Genomic DNA, 19,398 nt, shown 5'->3' on the forward strand with positions numbered 1-19,398 from the left:
AGTGTTGGTCTTGAAACTATAACATGGTGGTTTTACTCCCGCTTCAGAGAAATACTGTCTTGCTCTTTGATGCTTAACCTCTTTTTTATTGACTGAGAAATGCCCCATTTGCTTCTAATGTTGCAGCAAATATTGTGTGGGCGTGTCTGCTAAATGTGCTAAAACAGGGCTGCATTGTAGTCATAGCTTCTTTCGGAGGGCCATTATGACTGTCAACCCAAATAAATGTATTATATACAGTAAAAGCTACAAAACAAACTGACAAATAACTCGTTTTCAAATCACCTATTCCAACTTCTGACACTAACTGCACTAGCCTATCTAAAAATCCTCTTACTCCTCTCAGTCTGCAGCAGAATGCAAGTCATTTATGAGTTAGCAATGTGTTTATGTAGATAACCTAAACCAAACGCATCGTTCTCACTTTATCAAATAATTTCAATATTGTAAAATAACTTAAGGTCTTATATACCTAGTTAGGGAGGGTTGATTCATGTCATGTCATCCATCTATCTGGACAGTTGTTTTAATCACCCACTCAAAATCAGGAACTCAGAAATGGTAAAGAACAGTTTCACAAATTTGTTCTACATAGTTCTGTGTTTCCAAATGTTTTCAGCTATTATCTTCAAACGTGGTATGTATTTAGAAACAAGACGATGACTGTTTTTTTACAAATTGGCCATTGTGCAGTACAGTACTTTATGACAGGTACGTTAGTTCAACTTTATTGGTTCTTATTTTAGCACAGCAGACAGCAGCAGGCGCCATGACTCGCCCCATGATGTTCAGTGTTGGGGGTGCCTCTTTGCTGTACTTCCTGTTTATGCTGCTTTACCACTGAAAGGCAAACACCACCTTCAGCTGCATGGCTGTTAAAAGCCCATAATGGCTCCATTACCTGGACTAGTCTAAAGCAAAGGAGACCCCCTCTATCTGTCCGTCGACTGCTAACCCATGCTGTGTTACCATTTCTCCAATATGGCATGGAGAGCTAAGGTGACCTGAATAGAGGTTAATGCATTGGAAAACAGAAACCCAGCAGCATTGAGGAGAAAAGTACAATGGTCTTTCTTGAACGGTCTGATACAAAGTAATAAAGCAATCAGCTGTAGACCTATTGTTCATGTGCAGAGTAGTGTGCATGTCTTGTTTGTCCTCATTAACCTCTAAACTATGTATCTGAAATGGTGTACTATGTCCCTTATCTCTCACCTTTGGCTTCTACTCAAAGGCTATAAGTTGCATGTGCTATTATTTAACAAGTAGCTAATACAATTTTCTTTTAGTTCGGAATAATCAGTAAAACATTGCAAAACATAGATATGGTCCTATAATAGACAAAATGTTTTAAAAGTTTATAGTATGAAAATCCATTTTAGATGAGCAATCCATTTTAAATGTGTTATATGCCATGCCAATTTTTTAGCAGGTCAATATGGCTAGGAAAAGAAAAGCTGCAGAATGGGAACATACTGCATTCTGTTAGGAAGAGATCCCTTAAATCAATCTTTTCTGCCATGACTCTCGCCCTATGTACGGATCAAGGTCCAAAAAGTACATGTGGCTGCTGACGTTAACCTTATCAACATCTTAGAGTAGATCAGCGATTGTGAGCCAGGCTCACTCATCCAGCAACAGTGACTTCTGAGCTCACAAATGGTCTTTTGGATGAATGGACGATAATTTATACAGAAACACTAAAATCTGTGATTTACGGGATTAACTTTTCCTCAGGTAAAATGCAACAAAAAGACTCTGGTAAGTAAAACGACTGGAGAGTTTAACGCTGAAGGATGCCACTCTGAAATTGCTAAAGTATTTTAGAGCATAATGACTGAACCATCAAATGTTTAGTTCTATTGCAACAACATGGGGGGTGTGTGTTACGCTTGCATAACTGCAGTTGCATTGTTCATAAGTTCTGAAATCCATCATTTGATGGGAGACCCTAAAAAGCAACAAAGTGTAATTGGCAGAGAAAGTGTAGGCTGGCAGTTGCAGTACAGTACTAGTTTAATCTTGTTTTGGCAAGATTACGGCTATTCGTTGGTTTCGAAATAAATTGTTGACAGTTCACTCTGTGTCCTAGTACCTTCGTCCAAGCCAAGGTGTCCAATCTAACAACTGTGGCGACGGTGGGAGCGCTTGTGAATGTACCTGATGTACTCGGGCTGCCAAATTGGCTGGAGAAAATTTAAGAGACAGCAAACAAACAGGGCAAGCCAGTATGAAGTTAGGATATTATGGATATAAAATGTGATTTTATTTGTAGCGGTAGACAGGAAATGTCCAATCTGTGATATGCGGCCAAGTGCTGAGCAATAGCTGCATAAAATGATCACATCTCAAATGTATTGGTGTGTTGACGTGTCGAAGTGTGCGTGCATTTGTGTCCTGTTAAGTGTTGCCGTTCAGTATTTCGTCTCTATGGCAGTGTCAGACACAGGTTGACACTTGCCCCATCACTGCCATCATGAAGCCCCGCCTTCCCTCTCAAAGGCTCTGATTGTTAAAGGGAAACATCCATCACTGAAACAGTGGTCTTTGCTTTCACACCATTGTTCACATTCACACATTGCTCAGCTCTCTCTCTCGCCTCTGATCTCGTTGCTTCTCTGTCAGATTATTTGCTTTCACTTGCAAAAGGATGAGCTTTAGTTCATGGAAATTGGCTGCAATTTCTATTTTTGCACCAGATGCATCCTTGATTATGCAGATGCATTCATTTTCCTCTTTCCAGATTACATTGAAATGCACCATGTTTCTATGCATTTTGTGTTGGTGCTCCATGTTATCAGGCTCAGTGCATCCTTGTCCTTGTGGCCTCTTGAACTTGTCATCTGGCCTTGACCAGCTGGCAGGACAATCTTCCAAATTCTGTGTGTGTTTGTATTTATGTATGTGTGTGTGTGTGGTGCATGTTTTTGACTTGAGTCCAAGATGAGGGAATCGTGGGTAGTGAAATTACCAAAACTGACACTTCCCCATTGCACTGATTAAACACATAGATGACTGAATCGTTGAAAAAATGTAGTTATGATAATGTCATATTTTGTCAAGTGAAGTGCTGTGCTGTAACCACATGAATTCATCACCTTAATTTTACAGCAGCACATTAGCAAAGATTGAGTATTTATGGAGGTTTGAAATTAGTACAGTAAATGAACATCTCTTCGAGACTTGGGGATATTATGAATTGCCTGTATGAATAGCAAGTGCATGTTTGGGAGCCACATCTGTCATTTGAAATCATTTTCCAAATGGGAGGTCAGATCGTTAGAGGAGCTTTGCTGGTTTAGCACAATGTTCTTGTTGTTACATTATCTGTCTTATCGCTGAACATCTAAACTCTTGAATGCTGCCTGGGCTTTTACAGACAGTGAAGTGTCTTTTCTTGCATTGTGGGTGCTTCACATCCAGCATGAATGTAGCAACAGAGGGGTTTTCACTGCTGGGTAGGAGTTTTGGTCTCAAGCCACATACTGTAATTCCGTTTTTTTTTTGTTATGTGGAATGTATTCCGTTCCACCATCCCACGATGCTCGGCTTCACATCCTCTTCATACCAAGAAGAGGAGGTAAACTGGTGAGATTCAGGCCTACTCTCTGCATATTAAACCATAAAGATCTGGATCTTTCACTTTTTGTTCACCAAACCTTCCAGTTGAACTGATAAAAGAAGTGTTAACCAAGACTAAGAGGATGTTAAGTTCAGTCTCATTATAAGCTGTATGAAAGCATTTTATTATTTTTATTATATCACTCTCAGTGTAAATACAATTACAGATTCTTACTAAAAGCAATATTATGCTTATAATTTTTAGCATGCACCAAAAGACTAAAAATGATTTGAAAAAACAGTATGCAAAGTTACAGTAATTACCTAACAAGCAAAGTCCCTGTAAAATTAAAATAAATGTCTTTTAAATTGCACACACCACAAAGAAGTGTGTTGTTAACAGTGTTGCCAAATTTAAATGAATAAAAAAAAGTATATATAAAATACATGTGTATATATATATATATATATATATGTGTATATATATACTCATGCCAGGACTGAAGCGTGTCACTGCTTCCCGTCTCACCCACGCCCTCCCCAAAAATCATAAAAAATATCACAGTTAAAAAACATTTAAAACTATAAACCTACTATTGAGTAGAGATTAGTACTTCTCAGTCTTTGCATATTTTTCAATCTTGGAACATGTCTAGAAACATATCTAAGTTCAATTTACATAATTTTTAAAATATATTTTGTACAAGGGGTATTTTTCTATGGTTGTTTGTGGTCTGTCCAAGAGGTTTATAACTGTCATTACATGCAAATTTCAGCTCATGAATCTTTCCAATATTACTGGAAGGAGCACTCTTTCAAAATACACCTGCTCCCACCAGACTAGTGGATAATTATCCCTTAGCCTGTTTTGCATGAAGTGCTACTTCTGCAGTTGTAGTATCCTTACAGTGATAGCTATTCATCAGGTGGAGAGTTGTTGAGTTTTGTCTTTAATTATTTGGCTCATAATTTTGGCCACTTTCATGAAAGGTCATTCTGTGCCAACTGGACCAAGTGTCAGTTTGAGTCATGGATTTTCCTGATTTATTTTTTGTGAAATATTCAAATAGATTTAGGATATTATGCAAAATTGTATTGCCCTGGACCAAATATTTTATAATCTATAGCAGTTTAAAATATAGGTAAAATGTATTAGATCTTTTCCACATTATTCTGGCAAAAGTCTCACCAGTTGTTTTTTTCTACTACCACTTTCTCAAGAGTTGTTGTAGATGGGGAGGGGATATACATACAGTTTATTATACAGTTTATATTGAAGTCAAATCTTGAAAGAATGATGTTCTTACCTTTCCTTCGTCTTGTACTGTTGAGTAAATCTGTTGACAATACGATATCTTGTGAAACTTCGTACAGTGTACACACTGTGAAGCACAAAAATGTAATCAAACTTTGTTGATGCCATTGTTTGGCATGGACATGCTCCTCATAAAGTATGAAAACTATGGCAGCAAGTCCTTCATTTCTGCTGGAGACTGTAAACGTTTTTGACAGAGTTTTAACATCAAAAGATTAACGTGATGTCGCTGGGTTACAAGCTTGTACCAGTCACTGCGAGCAAATAATTTGCGCTGTTTTTACAGCCCATGTTCCCATGTCATTATCTTTCATGTCGTATTAAACAGTCACTGAGATCAAGGGAACAATTAAAAAGGGGGTTAATATACTATATTATAAAACCACTTTCTTACAATCTTGGGTGTGGTGATGTGTGCCATCTGACAGATGATATTCTGTAATATTTCTCCAATATTTGTAATATTATCAGTCTGCAATCTGTCATCGATGAGGTTAACATAATCTTGCAATGCAGTTCCCGCCCGGTGTAATTACTGTATTTTTGGGACTATAAATTGCAGTTTTTTTTCATAGTTTGATACCCGTAAAATTATTCAGCCTGTTGTTGCCTCCGTTCTATTTTTATTTTAAATTCCCTTTCAAGATGACATGTCTGTTCTTGGTGTTAGATTTGATCAAATAAATTTCTATACTCCAGCGCGATTTATATATGTATTTTTTTTTTCTTATTTATGCAATTTATGGCTGGTGCAAGTTGTACTCTGGAGCAATTTATAGTCTGGAAAATACGGATCATCACTGTGTGTTTTGGGCACGCTTGCAGTTTTTCCCAAAATGCATGGGATAAAAAAATCATTTAAAATAATCTGCATGAACTTCTATTAACTCTGAGAACACACATGAAAAGAAAAACATTGATAAACTACATGCTGGAAGATTAAAGTGAGGAATTTAATGAATCCTAATCACGTAATCCTAGTGTGAGTAGCGAGCTAAAATGGAGCAGCTTGTGTCAGCAGCCCTGTAGCCTTTAAGTCTCAAATCTGGTAGGTGTCACCATGTTGAAATCCATACTTATAGGAGTTATTTTAGTGACACGAGACCCTTTGTCCCTTTGTAATAACTACGCAGCTCTGACAACGGGCCATTGTTTCAGTCATATTGCATCTTGTCTCATGTAGTCCAACACCATTCCTCCACAGTACAGTGTGTATATTGTTTTGTTGGCAGCAATGCACTAGATGTCTCGCAGCGCTCTGCTTTAGAATTTTTGAGTAAAATTTACCTGTAGGTACCCGTGAGGATAAATTAAGGTTGGCTCCAAGCACACACACGATCCAACTGATTATGAGTTGTCGTAATAATGGGGCTGCCACCAGCCTGAGACTGAGCTAGCATCTGTCCAGCTGTTAGACTGATTCCCACATTGTTCATGAGTGACCCTTACAAAAAAGGGGTGGTGGCCAAATATTGTTTCAGTTCTTTTAGTGGGAATTCTACATCCTATTTCTACAGCCCATAAACATTTACAATAGACTAGTTTAGCACTCAGACGACCAGGATATTGAAACTACTAGCTGCAGCTACTGATGACCCCTGGCCACTGAATTTGGGCCATTCTGGCCTAATGGTCCCTAATGCTGTGGTGAGGGGGGGGGGGGGGGGGGGGGTCATTGTGAAGGCCTCTCGATAGGCTTACATGTATGTCAATCAAGTGATTCTAGTCTGTAGAGAAACGTTGTTTTTTTTGTTTTTTTTAAAATGTCATGCGATCGACCAGTAGTAGCTTACTTCAGTGACGACCCTGACCACAGTTGCCGTAATGCTGAAATGCGACCTTGTAATTGACTATTCGTACTAAAACGTACTGAAACATTTTGGCAGAGTGCTGTGTACAACCAGTATGGATCAACAAATTCATCAATTGATCCATATATAAGGTGCTCTGTATTATAAGGCGCACTGTGTTTTTTTGAGTAAATTTAAAGTTTTTAAGTGCGCCTCATAGTGTGGAAAATACGGTACTTTTTCCACTGCACTGTACGATAAAGAGAAGGCTGGAAAAACGGGATGTATATTCAAGCAGATCAGTCAAGGTTCATTCTGGTTCAGATGCTGATGTTTTCGGACCTCTTAACCCAACAGCAGGAAGGGCGCAGTGTCGTCAAAAGGGCCCATTGTGTTCTTGCAGTGTGCTGTGTGCCATGCAGGCCTCAGCCCATAAGTGACCCTTGTTGTTTCTTTGCAGGAACGGGTGAGACAGATACAAACAAGAACAATGGCTGCATCTCGGAGAAGCCGGCGGTGACTGACTCCACAGGCGCTGAGGGCCCCCGCTCAGCCTGGACCTCGGCCAGCACAGCTGACCCTGACGCTGCCACACCGCGCCCCCATCTGGCCCGCCTTTTCTCCCGAGATGCCCCGGGCCGAGAGGACAACACCTTCAAAGAGCGACCCTCTGAATCGGACGAGCTGCAGACTATCCAGGAGCACAGCGGAGCGGCTTCAGAGTGCGGGTCGGAGAGCCCCGAGCAGGACCTAGACTAAGCTAGCCTTTCCTCCTTCCCTCTTCCATCTCACTTCCATCTTCTTTGCGCTCTCATTCCAAAGAGAGACGTAAACCCACACTTTTGACAACTTAACCACTAATTACGACTCTCCCAAGTATGGCATCCGCAAGCAGCGCTGCACAGGCCACCTTTGGGTTAGGCCGCAGAAAGAAGAACACCACCGTTCTGGATCAGCTTGGAAAATTCTTTGGAGCGGACAAAAAGAAGAAGAGCAAGGTGAGAGGGGATGGGAGTGTTTCAGTTTATTCAATCAATTATCTTCCAGAACTACAATTTTTCTGGCGCTTTAACAAATCGGTACAAAGATAATCCTCCGGACAGGCTTGAGTGTTTCCGTTCAATTTCACAGTCAATTGTTGTCTTTGGGTTGTCAATTTTCAGAAAAATAACTTTGGCTGGGGTTGTAATGCTTTTGCTGTTATCATCACAAAGGTTGTGATTTTGAATCATTTAAAGATATCTATATGTTCTAGTGCTTCTGTTTGGATGGTACTAAAATTTGTAGTATTATCATTTGTATTAGTTAATATTGTACAGGTGATATAATTAAAATACGTTTTTTTTGTTAAACTTTTTATGATTTAGATTCAAGCGCAAACGTATTATTTAGGATGCCCCAAAATGGATATGAAAGATTAAACTTTTTGCCAATATCATTTGTAATCTGCCATATTGTATATTTTATCTTTGACCCTTAGTAACATTTGCTGGTAATATATTACATATAACTGAGCAGCATATTGTTACAGTCCAGTACAAGCAAATCACCAAATGTATTCATTCATTCATCCTCTAAACCGCTTATCCTCACAAGGGCCGCGGGCGTGCTGGCGTGCTGCCTATACTAGCAGCATCACCAAATTAAGTTGACGGAAATGACTTTTCTTTGAGTTCAGGATGTAATTAAAAAAAAAAAAAAACACAAAATATGGTGAAACATTGTTTTATCAAACGGTAATTGTGCTATTCTAAAACGGTTAGATTCAGAAGTAAATGGATAATGGCAGCATTGGGATGATTTGCGTTTGTGCACCAACACAATGAAACTAAACCAGTCAAAACATAATTAAATTATACATTTTCATATTTTTTTCTTTATTCAAGAAGTTTGCTATTTACTATTTATGAATTATAGTCATTTTATGCAGTTCACCTCCAATTTGGGACTTCACATCAGCTAAGGGTATTCAGGTTAGTTTATCATTTATTATACTCATTAACTTTTGCCCAACAGTTCTGATGTTTGGGATTTGAATGTCAGTTAGAAGATCGCCCTCCTCCCACGTAAAAAAAAACCCCCAAAGTTTGGTAAATTGTCCTCAGGTGGTTGTTTGATTTCGTAAAATCCTATCCTTTTCCTTTCGGGCTGTCCCATTAGGCGTCTCTTTTTCCATAATTACAAACTAATTGAATGAAAAACAGCCACTAACTTATTTTTCATGTGTGGTTGATTTGCCCTCTTACTTCTTTGCCTATCATATCCATGAAATATTGTACGTACTGAAAACTGTAAACAGAGAATGGAAAGGCAAAAATAGTCAAACAAAAAAAAACGTTATCCACATACGTCTGTATCTAACTGTATTGTTGGACAAAATTTCAATCTTGTGTTGTCAGAATCCCATTAACTAAGCTCAGTTTTATTGTTTTGGGGCATATCATTGGGCAAAAAGCAAAAGTATGTTTGGCTTAGTGGTTATGAAACCACAGCTGTGATACACTGCAGCTGAATCCAAAGCAAGCCTCTTGTAGTTTTGCCAGAAAGAGGACGCAGGTTGGCTCTATGTAATTTGACATTGTTCGTTAACACTTTTTGATTAAACACTTTATCAGGAATAAATTGTGCCACAAACTGTTTTGCATTTCTGTTGATCACACTTTTTTTTTTCCTCTATTGATAAAATCATAAGCTTGCCAAGGAATATGTTAACGAACCAAATTGTGGACTTTTATATTAGGTGATATTATTTCTTCTGCAATATTTGATCATTTTTTCTGTGTAAGTTGCTTGTAATAATTTAAAGAGTTTACGTTAAAATATATATGTATATAGAAATATAAAACAGTACTATGTTTATGTACACGCCAAGGGTTTGCCTTCATATATTTAATGTTCATGTCTGAAGTATCTAAGATGCAATTGGCCCACCACCTTTGTTGCCTCAAGCCAAAAGGAACCAGCACTTTCTGCTGTAGACGCTTTTCATTCACAACAATTCAGCATAAAGATATTTTTATACAGGTATTACTACTGCACAAATACATTAAATCAGACTTAGCACCTGTATACATAATATATGACTGTCTAGGTGTTTGCTTGAGTTTTAAATATCCGTGTATTTAATGACAAATTTTCAGGTATGAAAATACGTCCAAATTATCTTTTATTTCAACGGGTTTGCAACTTCCGCCTGCTCTGTATGGCCACGTTCCGTGCATCCTAAGCTAAGAAAATATGGCCTCTTGTCAGCTGCAGGAAAATGTTTCATTTTAATTCCAAAATGTGTCCAGTGGAAGAGCCATTTTCCACATGAATATTAGTGGTTTGAGCAAAAGAGCTGACATTCACATAAAAACGAGAAAATGTATTATAACCCATGTGTCTTGGATGGAGGAGGGAGCAGGAACACACTCTCCCTTCAACATCAGTCGCTAGCCTCAGGTTCATGTCTTTGACCTCCAAGTGTCAACTTTACAGTGGATACTTGTACTGTATTTGTTTGCTGTGAACTCTTTGCTGTGACCAGTGAACTGTTCCTAGCCTGATCCCTGTTCTCAGCTTTTTGTATTATTGCTTAATTAAAAATCTTTAACACCTTTTGTGTTTTTGTTTTGCTTTGCTGCCCAATTTTCTTCAATGTGGTCCTTCTTCTGTTTTTTTAAGAACATTCTAACTTTTTACTTTATGTCCTAACAACTGACAAAAAATTGCTCTGGTGTTGACAATTTGCAATTGCTCATTTTGTGAATTTGAAAGTTCAAACAATGCATAACATGTATACTTAGTTAGTTAGTTAGTTAGTTAGTTAGTTAGTTAGTTAGTTAGTTAGTTAGTTAGTTAGTTAGTTAGTTAGTTAGTTACATGTCATTTGAAATGTGCAGCACATGTAAATAGGTCCAAATTAAATTATTAAATATTAAATATAATTATTAAATAGATAAGCTGCTTGGGGCATAAAATCATTTGAGCAAGTCGAAGAATGATTGACAGTCTCTTTTAAAATGTGTCATGCTTCAAACGGTACGCCAGAAATGAAAGAATAGAATAGATAAGAACGGTATTGTGTTACCCATGAATGAGTTTTGTGAATTGTTATTCATTGCCTCTCGGTGATGAATTCAGTATCATGTATTATAAAGTGATATATGTGACCTTGTGGTGGCTTACAACCTCAGAGGTGAACTTGTGATCATTAGCCTGCCCTTTCTTCTATGCAACAATATACCAGTATTTGATCTTTAACCTGCATGCTAAATAGATTATAGCATTTTTTAGAATACATTGCGGGATGTACCCCACAAAGAGAGCCAACTAGTTAATCATTAGTTTAACTTTATTTAAAAAAGATACAAAGTGGAAAGTATTAATTTTGGATATGGATATTATGTGATATGGGTATCACAGCTGACAATCAGAAGACGTTTTGGATAGTTTAGTTAACAACAGAACACATCAGGAATTCTCTTTTTAAGACTGAATTATCTTACATTTAAAAAAAAACACTGATGTAATTCGACTTGAATTATGAGTATTTGTTGCAGTAGCCATTCCAGTTCCACTGAAGTCCTGCCACTGTTTGCACAGTGTGACTGACCACAAAAACAAATGAAGAAGGTATTTTTATAGTATGGACTTGGTAGACGATGTTTTATTTTAGCAAATTGATAAGACAAACCAACCTTTAATTAAGGCAGAAGTGTCAAGCTAATTGTCACCATGGGCCACATGTTAGTTGTAGTTTCCCTCAGAGGGCCATCCTTGTGACTGTAAAAAAAAAAAAAAATTGTCTCTGTAAATTGTCTAATAATAATGAATTAGATTCATATAGTGGTGGCTCGGTGGGGCACCGGATTGCACGTCCGCCTCACAGTTAGGAGGGTGCGGGTTTGATTCCACCTCCGGCTCTCTGTGTGGAGTTTGCATGTTCTCCCCGGGCCCGCGTGGGTTTTCTCCAGGCACTCCCGCTTCCTCCCACATCCCAAAAACATGCTTGGTAGGCCAAATGAGCACTCCAAATTGCTCCTAGGTGTGAGTGCGGATGGTTGTTTGTCTCTGTGTGCCCTGCGATTGGCTGGCAACCGGTTCAGGGTGTCCCCCGCCTACTGCCCGATGACGGCTGGGATAGGCTCCAGCACTCCCGCGACCCCCGTGGGGGCTAAGCGGTTCGGAAAATGGATGGATGGATGGATTCATATAGTGATTTCTTTTTCCCCATCCATCCATTTTCTATACTGTTGTTGTACCTAAGGAGCCACGGTTGCTTGATAACTAGCCGGATTATTTGAATCAGGTTTTGCATTATGCAGCATCAAAACATTAAAACACTAATACAACAATTTGCACATCTGCAAGGTTTTGATCTCAAGGTTGATACTATATTGGCTCTTTTTCTGTTTTTCGACACAATCGGGCTTGGTGCAAGCCACACAATGTATGGATCTGCGATTGTAAAAGCTGAATGTGTTGACCATTTGCAGTTGAGCAGATGGAGATGGATAAAATATTCAACACAGAGGCCAATTGGGCTTTTACTGACATTGTTGGGAAGAGGAAACATTGATGTACCTGGCTCTTGTTCTTGCTGCACTTGCTATGGTATGGATTAATATAGAACTTTAGTATCTACTCATTGAGGTGGGAGGAAGTTCCAACTTCATATTATGGGCCCACAAGATTGTTGGCATGCTATCAAAATGATTTGAGTTGAAAATGAATGCATACATTTCATACAATACATTTCCAGAATTCCACAAGCTATTCTTTTAAGAAAGCTACATGAGATGGAAAGAGTCGTACATCAAAGTCTGAGATATTCTTAGTGCGTTTCTATTCCTCCTTTTGATCTCAACAAGTTCCTCTCACATGCAACATTCAGACTGATAGATTTGAGAAAAATCAGGTTTAGTAATAAGAGAACATCATAAAGAGGTCACTGTCAGGGCTTCAACGAGAAGGTAGCTGCACTATTCAAAACAAATAGACGATGAAAATGCACATCAAAAGCCTTTTATAAACCATCATAATCTCCAAATGTGTGGTCTGACCTCCCTCCTCTTTGTTCCACACACCACATCTAATTACAAGCATTATCGTTACATTAATGAGGTCAGAGAAAAGAAGGGCTCACAAACATAATGCCTGGGTGGAAATGTGTTTATTTTCCCTCCTGCGTCTGCTCCAATAATGATGTTATACAAAATAATGATTTCTACTTTTAATTTCTTCACAAAGATCCTTTATTACGTTGAGGTAATTATTGAACTTTGACAGTAATCGCAATAACTAGAGCTGCGGGTAGCGATCAAGCATCCTTGCACCCCAAGCGACGTTGGTGTACTGGCACATTGGAATTGGATTTTTTTTTTTAAATGAAGTACCGTAATTTTCGGACTATAAGTCGCACCGGAGTATAAATCGCACCAGCCATAAAATGCCCAAAAAAGTGGGAAAAAAAAACATATATATGTATATAAATCGCTCCTGAGTATAGGTCAACCAACCCCCCACCCCCACCCAAACGATGAAAAAAAACGAGACTTATAGTCCGAAAATTACGGTACATCAAATTAAAGACTATTAAATATGACCTCAATAAGGAGCCTAGAGTGAGGCAAATTCTGAAAGGAAATAGAAAATAGTCGAATAGTAGCATCAGATGAAAAATCAAGTAAAATCCAAACACATTTGTCAAAACTGAACATAGTTATGCATTTATTTTGTACCACCTGTACCTGATAAAGTGGGAAGTGAATATATTGTATCAATATATAAATTGAATCAAACGGCTGCAGCTCAAGTCCTTTGTGACTATTGATTAATAGGAAAGATGTGAGCACTTTGTCATTGTTTGTCCAATATTTTTGTCTCTTCTCAGGGGTCTTTCCGTGGTGCCCTCTCTCCCGGCCCCCAGAAAGCGTCTGCCACATCCCCTCGTAAGCGGGGGCCAGAGAACGCCGTTGTCCACTTCTTCCGCACCATTGTGAGTAAAGTGCCACTCTAATGGCCTCACATGAACCAATCTGAGGAGTCTTTTGTCTCCTTAATGCACTCTAACTGACCAAACTCTTCGCTTTCTCCCATGAAATCTCTCTCAGGTTTCTCCTGCCCCCCCCAAGTCAAGGGTGAGTTTTCACAACATGACACACTGATGATTGCATCCAAGTGGATAATATTGATTATGATGTAAAAACAAGAACAGCATTGGCAGGGCTTCGTCAGGTTTATATTTGTCAAATATAAACAAATATAAATTTGACAGGTTTATAGTATGTCAAATTTGAAAGTTTCAAAACATGGACATTAGGCTTCAGGAATAGCAAAATATACTTTTTTGATGCAGTAATTAAATCATAAAGTATTTCAGATAGAGTGAACCAGATAGTACTGTTGGAGGGGGCTTTCCTTCTTTTTGTCCGTTATTGTGCATCTGTTTTAATGTCAGCCACCACTTTTCTCTCCTTTTCCCTAAGCCTTCCCCTGTTGTCTTTTCACATCCACCCTTGTCACCACGCATGACCCTGTGACATCTTCCTTCCCCTCAGACAGACTGGCATTTTCTAACAGTTCCTTCTCCCTTTTACTTCCTATCCTGTCAATGTCTCTTATCTCTGGGCATGTCCAGTGGAGAGGACTAGCAACCAAGATAGGCCTGGTAGGTGCTTTGACAATGCCAAAAATCACAGTCATGACTCATTTCACCGCTGGGGTCAGCCAAGGTTACCCTATCAAGTTTTCACGCCTGATGTAAATCTGTTTTCCTTTAGTCTACATCTACCACTTCAGCCATTCTGCCTCACTGACTGCCTGTCCATTAAAAAAAATATCTTGACCATCTGCACCTTAGCGAATGCATGTATGCGTGTGTGTGTGTGTGCGTGTGTATGTTGTGTGCTTCATGTAAATCGTACATAGTTGAGAAGGAATATTCCTTATGATGGATGCGATACTAAAGGATTGCAACTAAATGTTAATGGGATGCTAATGAGAGAAGTGATGAGGGAGCTGATGTGCTTAATAAACATGCCAGATAATCTGATGCTATAATGCACTATCAAAGGTCATGACAGCCACCTCTGCTAAATTTTGCCCTGTCATAGCTGTTCACTGACATCAAAATGACTTTATAATTCTACATCACTACGTCCTATGGCATTTGCAAAGTTATGACATTATAACATGTCCTTTGGAAAGACTTGATTCTCAGCATTTATATCCATAACATTGGTGCGGATGCTTATAATGTGGCTTTGTGCAAATTTTAATTGGAAATCCTTTAATGAGATGAAGAATTTTATTAGGGAGGGCGTTTGTTTTGCTTCTTATACAGTATTGTACTGAATCCATTGTGCTTAGTTCACTTTGGTGAACACAAAACATGTGTCAAGACAACAGTGAACAGACTCCTTGTGAGCTGATTAGTATTGTTTTTCTTTCTTTTTCTGTCATGCTGTCAGTGTCAGAGAGCGGTCAACGTATCTATTATCACAAGAAGCTACGTCAAAGATTTTAGCAGTAATTCCACAAAATACAATGAAAATACCATTTGATGTACTTTTTCTTGATGAGTTGAAGACTTTTTTTTAAATTGCCCTTAGCTGTGAATGTGGGTGAGAATAGTTGTATGTGTTTTATGTGCTGTATGTCGCAGTGGCGTGTAGTGTATTCCGGACAAAGACCATCTTTTAATACATGTTATAAAATACAATGTCTGTGTGGGATGAGCTAGCACCGGAATTAGGAAGGCCCTGAGCAATCTGATTGGATAGAAAAGAATTACCCAACAAAGTACTTGAAACTGTGCACCCAAGAAATATCCTATGAAATAAAGACTGCGTGAAAAAAAGTTAATACAAATCCATCTAAGTGGTAAATGTAGGACAGTGCTGAGCCAGCGGAGATTTCTTGAAGGCCTTTACTGCACAGGGTGTAACTTGCCTCTCGCCCAGTAAAATGTAAAATGGATGGATGTCTGACTGTTTCATTGTTTAACACATAACAATGTTCACAATGTCATCTTTTAACTTTAACCTCTCTTTAGTAGCAGAAACAAGCTTGACTGATATCCCATGAATGTTGTTTTCTCACCTACTCTACTGTTCTGAATTTGATAATATATTCCCATCAGCCGCTGTGCAGAAATCCAGTTGAATGAAAGCTAACAAAATGTCTTCATCCAGATCTCTCATACAGAATCCTTTTATTATCCTTGTTCTAGGGTGACCAGAAGTCTGCTAAAGCCAAGAGGTCCAGTGGAGGAGATGGCAAAGGCACCCTGACTAGAATCTTCAAAATGGTATTATAAAAGAAAATCTTAGTTTCCGAAAACATCTCCTCTTTCTCAGAGTCCAAAATTGTATTTCTATCTTTTTTTTCTACCTCAGTGATAACAACAAAAGTGTGAGTAAATTTATTTGCTTGCGTTCAAGGCTGAAAAAAACTCAGGAAAAAAATCTTAATCTCATCAAATCCACTGCAGTTTTAAGAGCCACGATTGAACATCATGCACAATATACTGTATTATCTGAGCTTTGTGCAAGTGCTTATCTAATCCTGCTGAAGATGCCACTCACTTCTCATGGCAGGGCCCACAAGTATGGGCATTAATATTACATGATTATGCTTTATCATCAAGTTGTTTTGAAGAAGCATTTCACACCTTTGCTTTATGTGTAACAACTCTTAGCTGCTAATCCCATTACAACGAGAACAAAACATTGTGTACACAGTGTAATCTAAATATGTTTAGAACGTTGTTACTTCACAAAACTACTTATCAAGGAACGCTTGTTTGGTTAATCAAAAACTAAATCGTTGTGAGGTGTGAATATGAATGCAGCTGGTTATTGGTCTAGCGAGTGGCTTGTGACCACTCCAGGTTGTCTCAATGTAAATCGGCTGGGTTGTCACCTCGACCCTAATGAGGATGAATGGGATAACAAAAATATATATTATCATTTTTTATGAAATGGATAAATCTGTGTGTGTGTGTGTGAGCGTGTGTAAGGGGGTCTATGTGTGAATTAACCAGCCGCTCTCACTATAACTTTGTTGGCTTAGCACATGCTAAAAGTGGAATTCAATTTCCCTGAGGGTTGCACCCTCATCTGCAGATGCTAAATTGTTGTAATTAAGCTACATCAGTGTAAACACCAATGATAAACTGATATAATGTGTCTAATTAGCACTGACTCACTCGCATCACACTATCGATATCTTTTGCGTAGACGAGTTGGAGAAATGATAGTAATTACCTTTTAAATATGTTTGAGTTTATTCCCCCTTTCTATTTATATTCCAGCTTGACTGAAGACTTGTTTTCCCTTCTGAAGAAAGAATGAGTTAATAATGAAGTACAACAGGGCCTTGATTGATGAGGGCTTCCTTGCCACTCAAATCATGGATTATTTTTATTTCTTAAAAACTCAGCCTTTTCTTTCCATTCATCCAGCTTGAATAGTACTAGTAGTATGGAGTAGGAGGAACAGTACAATTGTGTTAAAAAAAGTCATTTGAAAATAGCGGAAAAGAATTGTGGGCACACACATGCGAGTGAATTCTGATTACACCTGACAGCAGCGGCCTACTACAGTTTTTCTTTTTAGTCAGGAGGTTATCAGAAAATCGTCTTCTCGGCTAGGAACTGTTAGATGCTCAGAACATTGTACGTTGTCATCTTGAAGCAGTCACAATTTGTCAAGTCACTACTCTCATCTCTTCTCTTGCACTGAACAAATCAAATAGTGAGTGATCTTCCTGTGGACGTGATGGTTGATTGTTTGGCCAGTTAAAAGGAGGCTCGTCCAGGAACCTTTTCACAAACCTTTCATATCACTCATCACTCTTGTCTGTTTTGCAGGGGAGCCGCAGCTCTTCTCCAGCCAGACGCTGAAGTTCCAACATCCCCTTAGAAGAAGCCAAGAACAGGAATGAGTCACGCGGGCAAGGAGAGGAGGAAAATGAAACTTTGTAACCTTCAAAACTTACCTATGATAACCTCTGATAACACATAATAAGGTATCAATCCTGATGGTCTGCCCTGTTCCCTCCCCCCCACACTGGCTGACACAATCTGTTGCCTGCCTATGTCTTTTCGTGAACGTGACCCTGAAGCCACTCTCGTGACCCCGACACCTCCCACGGCTGTATATGTGCTTGAGTTTGATTCCACTAAAACAAAAATTGTTGCTGAGAAATGCAGACCAGCATTGTGAGAGGAAAGGCCTCGTTCCAAATCTTAACTTGCCTGTAGTTGCTGCTTTAAGTGTGTTTAAGGACCAGGCCGCACCCTCTCTTCGTCTCGTCACCATATCTGTCATGTCCTTACACTCTCCAGGAACTTGTGATGCAATTAACTACACTTACATTATAGTCAAACCTAATGATTTAATTCCACCTCCCTGTGTCTGCTAAGTGTGATGTCTTCAATGTGACCTACTTGTTTGTCATTTGAATGGTTGTGGTTATTGATTGATATTCTCAACCACTTAAAAGATTTTCCGCAATGAGCACTGAAACAACACATAGATTTGTCTTTTCCAATAACAGATACAATATAACAGCACATTGCAATTTTCCTCTCCGTGCACGTTGCTAGTTTTTAAACATGTAGTTAAAAGTCAGCTTCTTCTTAGTCTCCATTTCTGTCTTCAGCCTCTCTTCTTGCCTGCTCAAACTTACTGCTGTTTCCTTTTTATGGAATACTGAAACAAACAAAAACACCATTTCGAAAAGGTGCTCCCTCACTAACTAAGTGGTAGTGAAAGATTCCATGGTGCTTCTGTCTGAAACCAAATAATGGCTCATGTAAATGCAGACCACTTTTATTCCAGATGAATTAAAATGCACGTGTGTGTGTGTATGTGTGTGCATAAAATATGGCATCAATCTACAATGTGTGTTTGTAAATCTACTTCCAATGCATCTTTTAAATGAATGTAAAGACCCTCCAATTTAATAAATTGAGTAGCCACTTACCTGAAAATAAAAATAAAGAAGCCATATACCTTGAAAAGTGTGTGTTGCTTTATGTAAACCTGAATGAAAGCAAAGTGATGTGTGTTTAAAACTGGGCATACAAACATTTGGTTATGTTTTTCCTATAATATGAAAACAAAAAAACATGGCTCATTTCTAGCATTATGCAAACCAAGCTCTTTCATAGGCCACTCTGGTGTATTCTGGTGTTATGGAGAGAGGAGCATAGAAAAACACTGAATTGAAGGAGTACTGGAAAGAATGAAAAATAAACCCATCCACGTTTACTCATTTATTTTCTTTATTCATGCTACTGAAAAGAAGCAGCAAACCATTTTCACCGAATAAAAGAACACCCAGCAACAATACACCACATTGGTCGTATTAGAAAATCACTGCTTTTCTATCTAGATCTAATGACAACCTGCAATGGTTCTCTCTCTCTTGCTCTCTCTCTCTCTCTCTCCCTCCCTCTCTCTCTCTTTTGTTTTCTCTGTCTCGGCTCTCATTATTATGTATTCAGTAATTTCCAACCAAGTATAAAAAGGGGAAGCTTGGTTTATGGTTGACAAATTGCTCCATATAACAAACACAGCAACGGTTCTGTGAATATATTGTGAAATTACTACTTGGGCACCTCTCTGTGCGAACTGAGAACTGGTAATGATAATAATAATAATAGATCGGTTTTATATGTAATATATATATAATATAATATATTATATATTTTGGTATCAAGTGGGTGAACTTAAGACA

At 38.5% G+C, this 19,398-nt stretch overlaps 2 protein-coding genes across 5 annotated transcripts in view; both read left to right on the forward strand.

Annotated features, from left to right (window-relative positions):
* The window catches only part of LOC133161531 (myelin basic protein-like), a 24,266-nt gene extending 13,998 nt beyond the window's left edge, over positions 1-10,268 (forward strand). The window contains exon 4 of the mRNA XM_061290106.1: positions 7,127-10,268. Within this exon, the coding sequence (XP_061146090.1) occupies positions 7,127-7,425 (299 nt within the window). The 3' untranslated portion in view covers positions 7,426-10,268. The remainder of the gene's footprint in view (positions 1-7,126) is intronic.
* LOC133161536 (myelin basic protein-like) lies at positions 7,528-18,679 on the forward strand. 4 transcript variants are annotated; one of them, XM_061290113.1, is made up of 7 exons: positions 7,528-7,664; positions 13,544-13,648; positions 13,764-13,790; positions 14,291-14,320; positions 15,884-15,961; positions 16,050-16,065; positions 17,525-18,679. In XM_061290113.1, exons 1-6 carry the CDS (start codon positions 7,545-7,547, stop codon positions 16,050-16,052), a joined length of 363 nt encoding a protein of 120 aa, XP_061146097.1. In that variant the 5' UTR covers positions 7,528-7,544; the 3' UTR covers positions 16,053-16,065; positions 17,525-18,679. The 4 variants fall into 4 exon arrangements, with proteins under 4 accessions (XP_061146097.1, XP_061146096.1, XP_061146099.1 ...); XM_061290112.1 differs by lacking the exon at positions 16,050-16,065; XM_061290115.1 differs by lacking the exon at positions 14,291-14,320.
* The last annotated feature ends 719 nt before the right edge of the window (positions 18,680-19,398 follow it).

This window comes from Syngnathus typhle, linkage group LG10, assembly GCF_033458585.1.
Source record: "Syngnathus typhle isolate RoL2023-S1 ecotype Sweden linkage group LG10, RoL_Styp_1.0, whole genome shotgun sequence".
In the NCBI taxonomy this organism is placed as follows: domain Eukaryota; kingdom Metazoa; phylum Chordata; class Actinopteri; order Syngnathiformes; family Syngnathidae; genus Syngnathus; species Syngnathus typhle.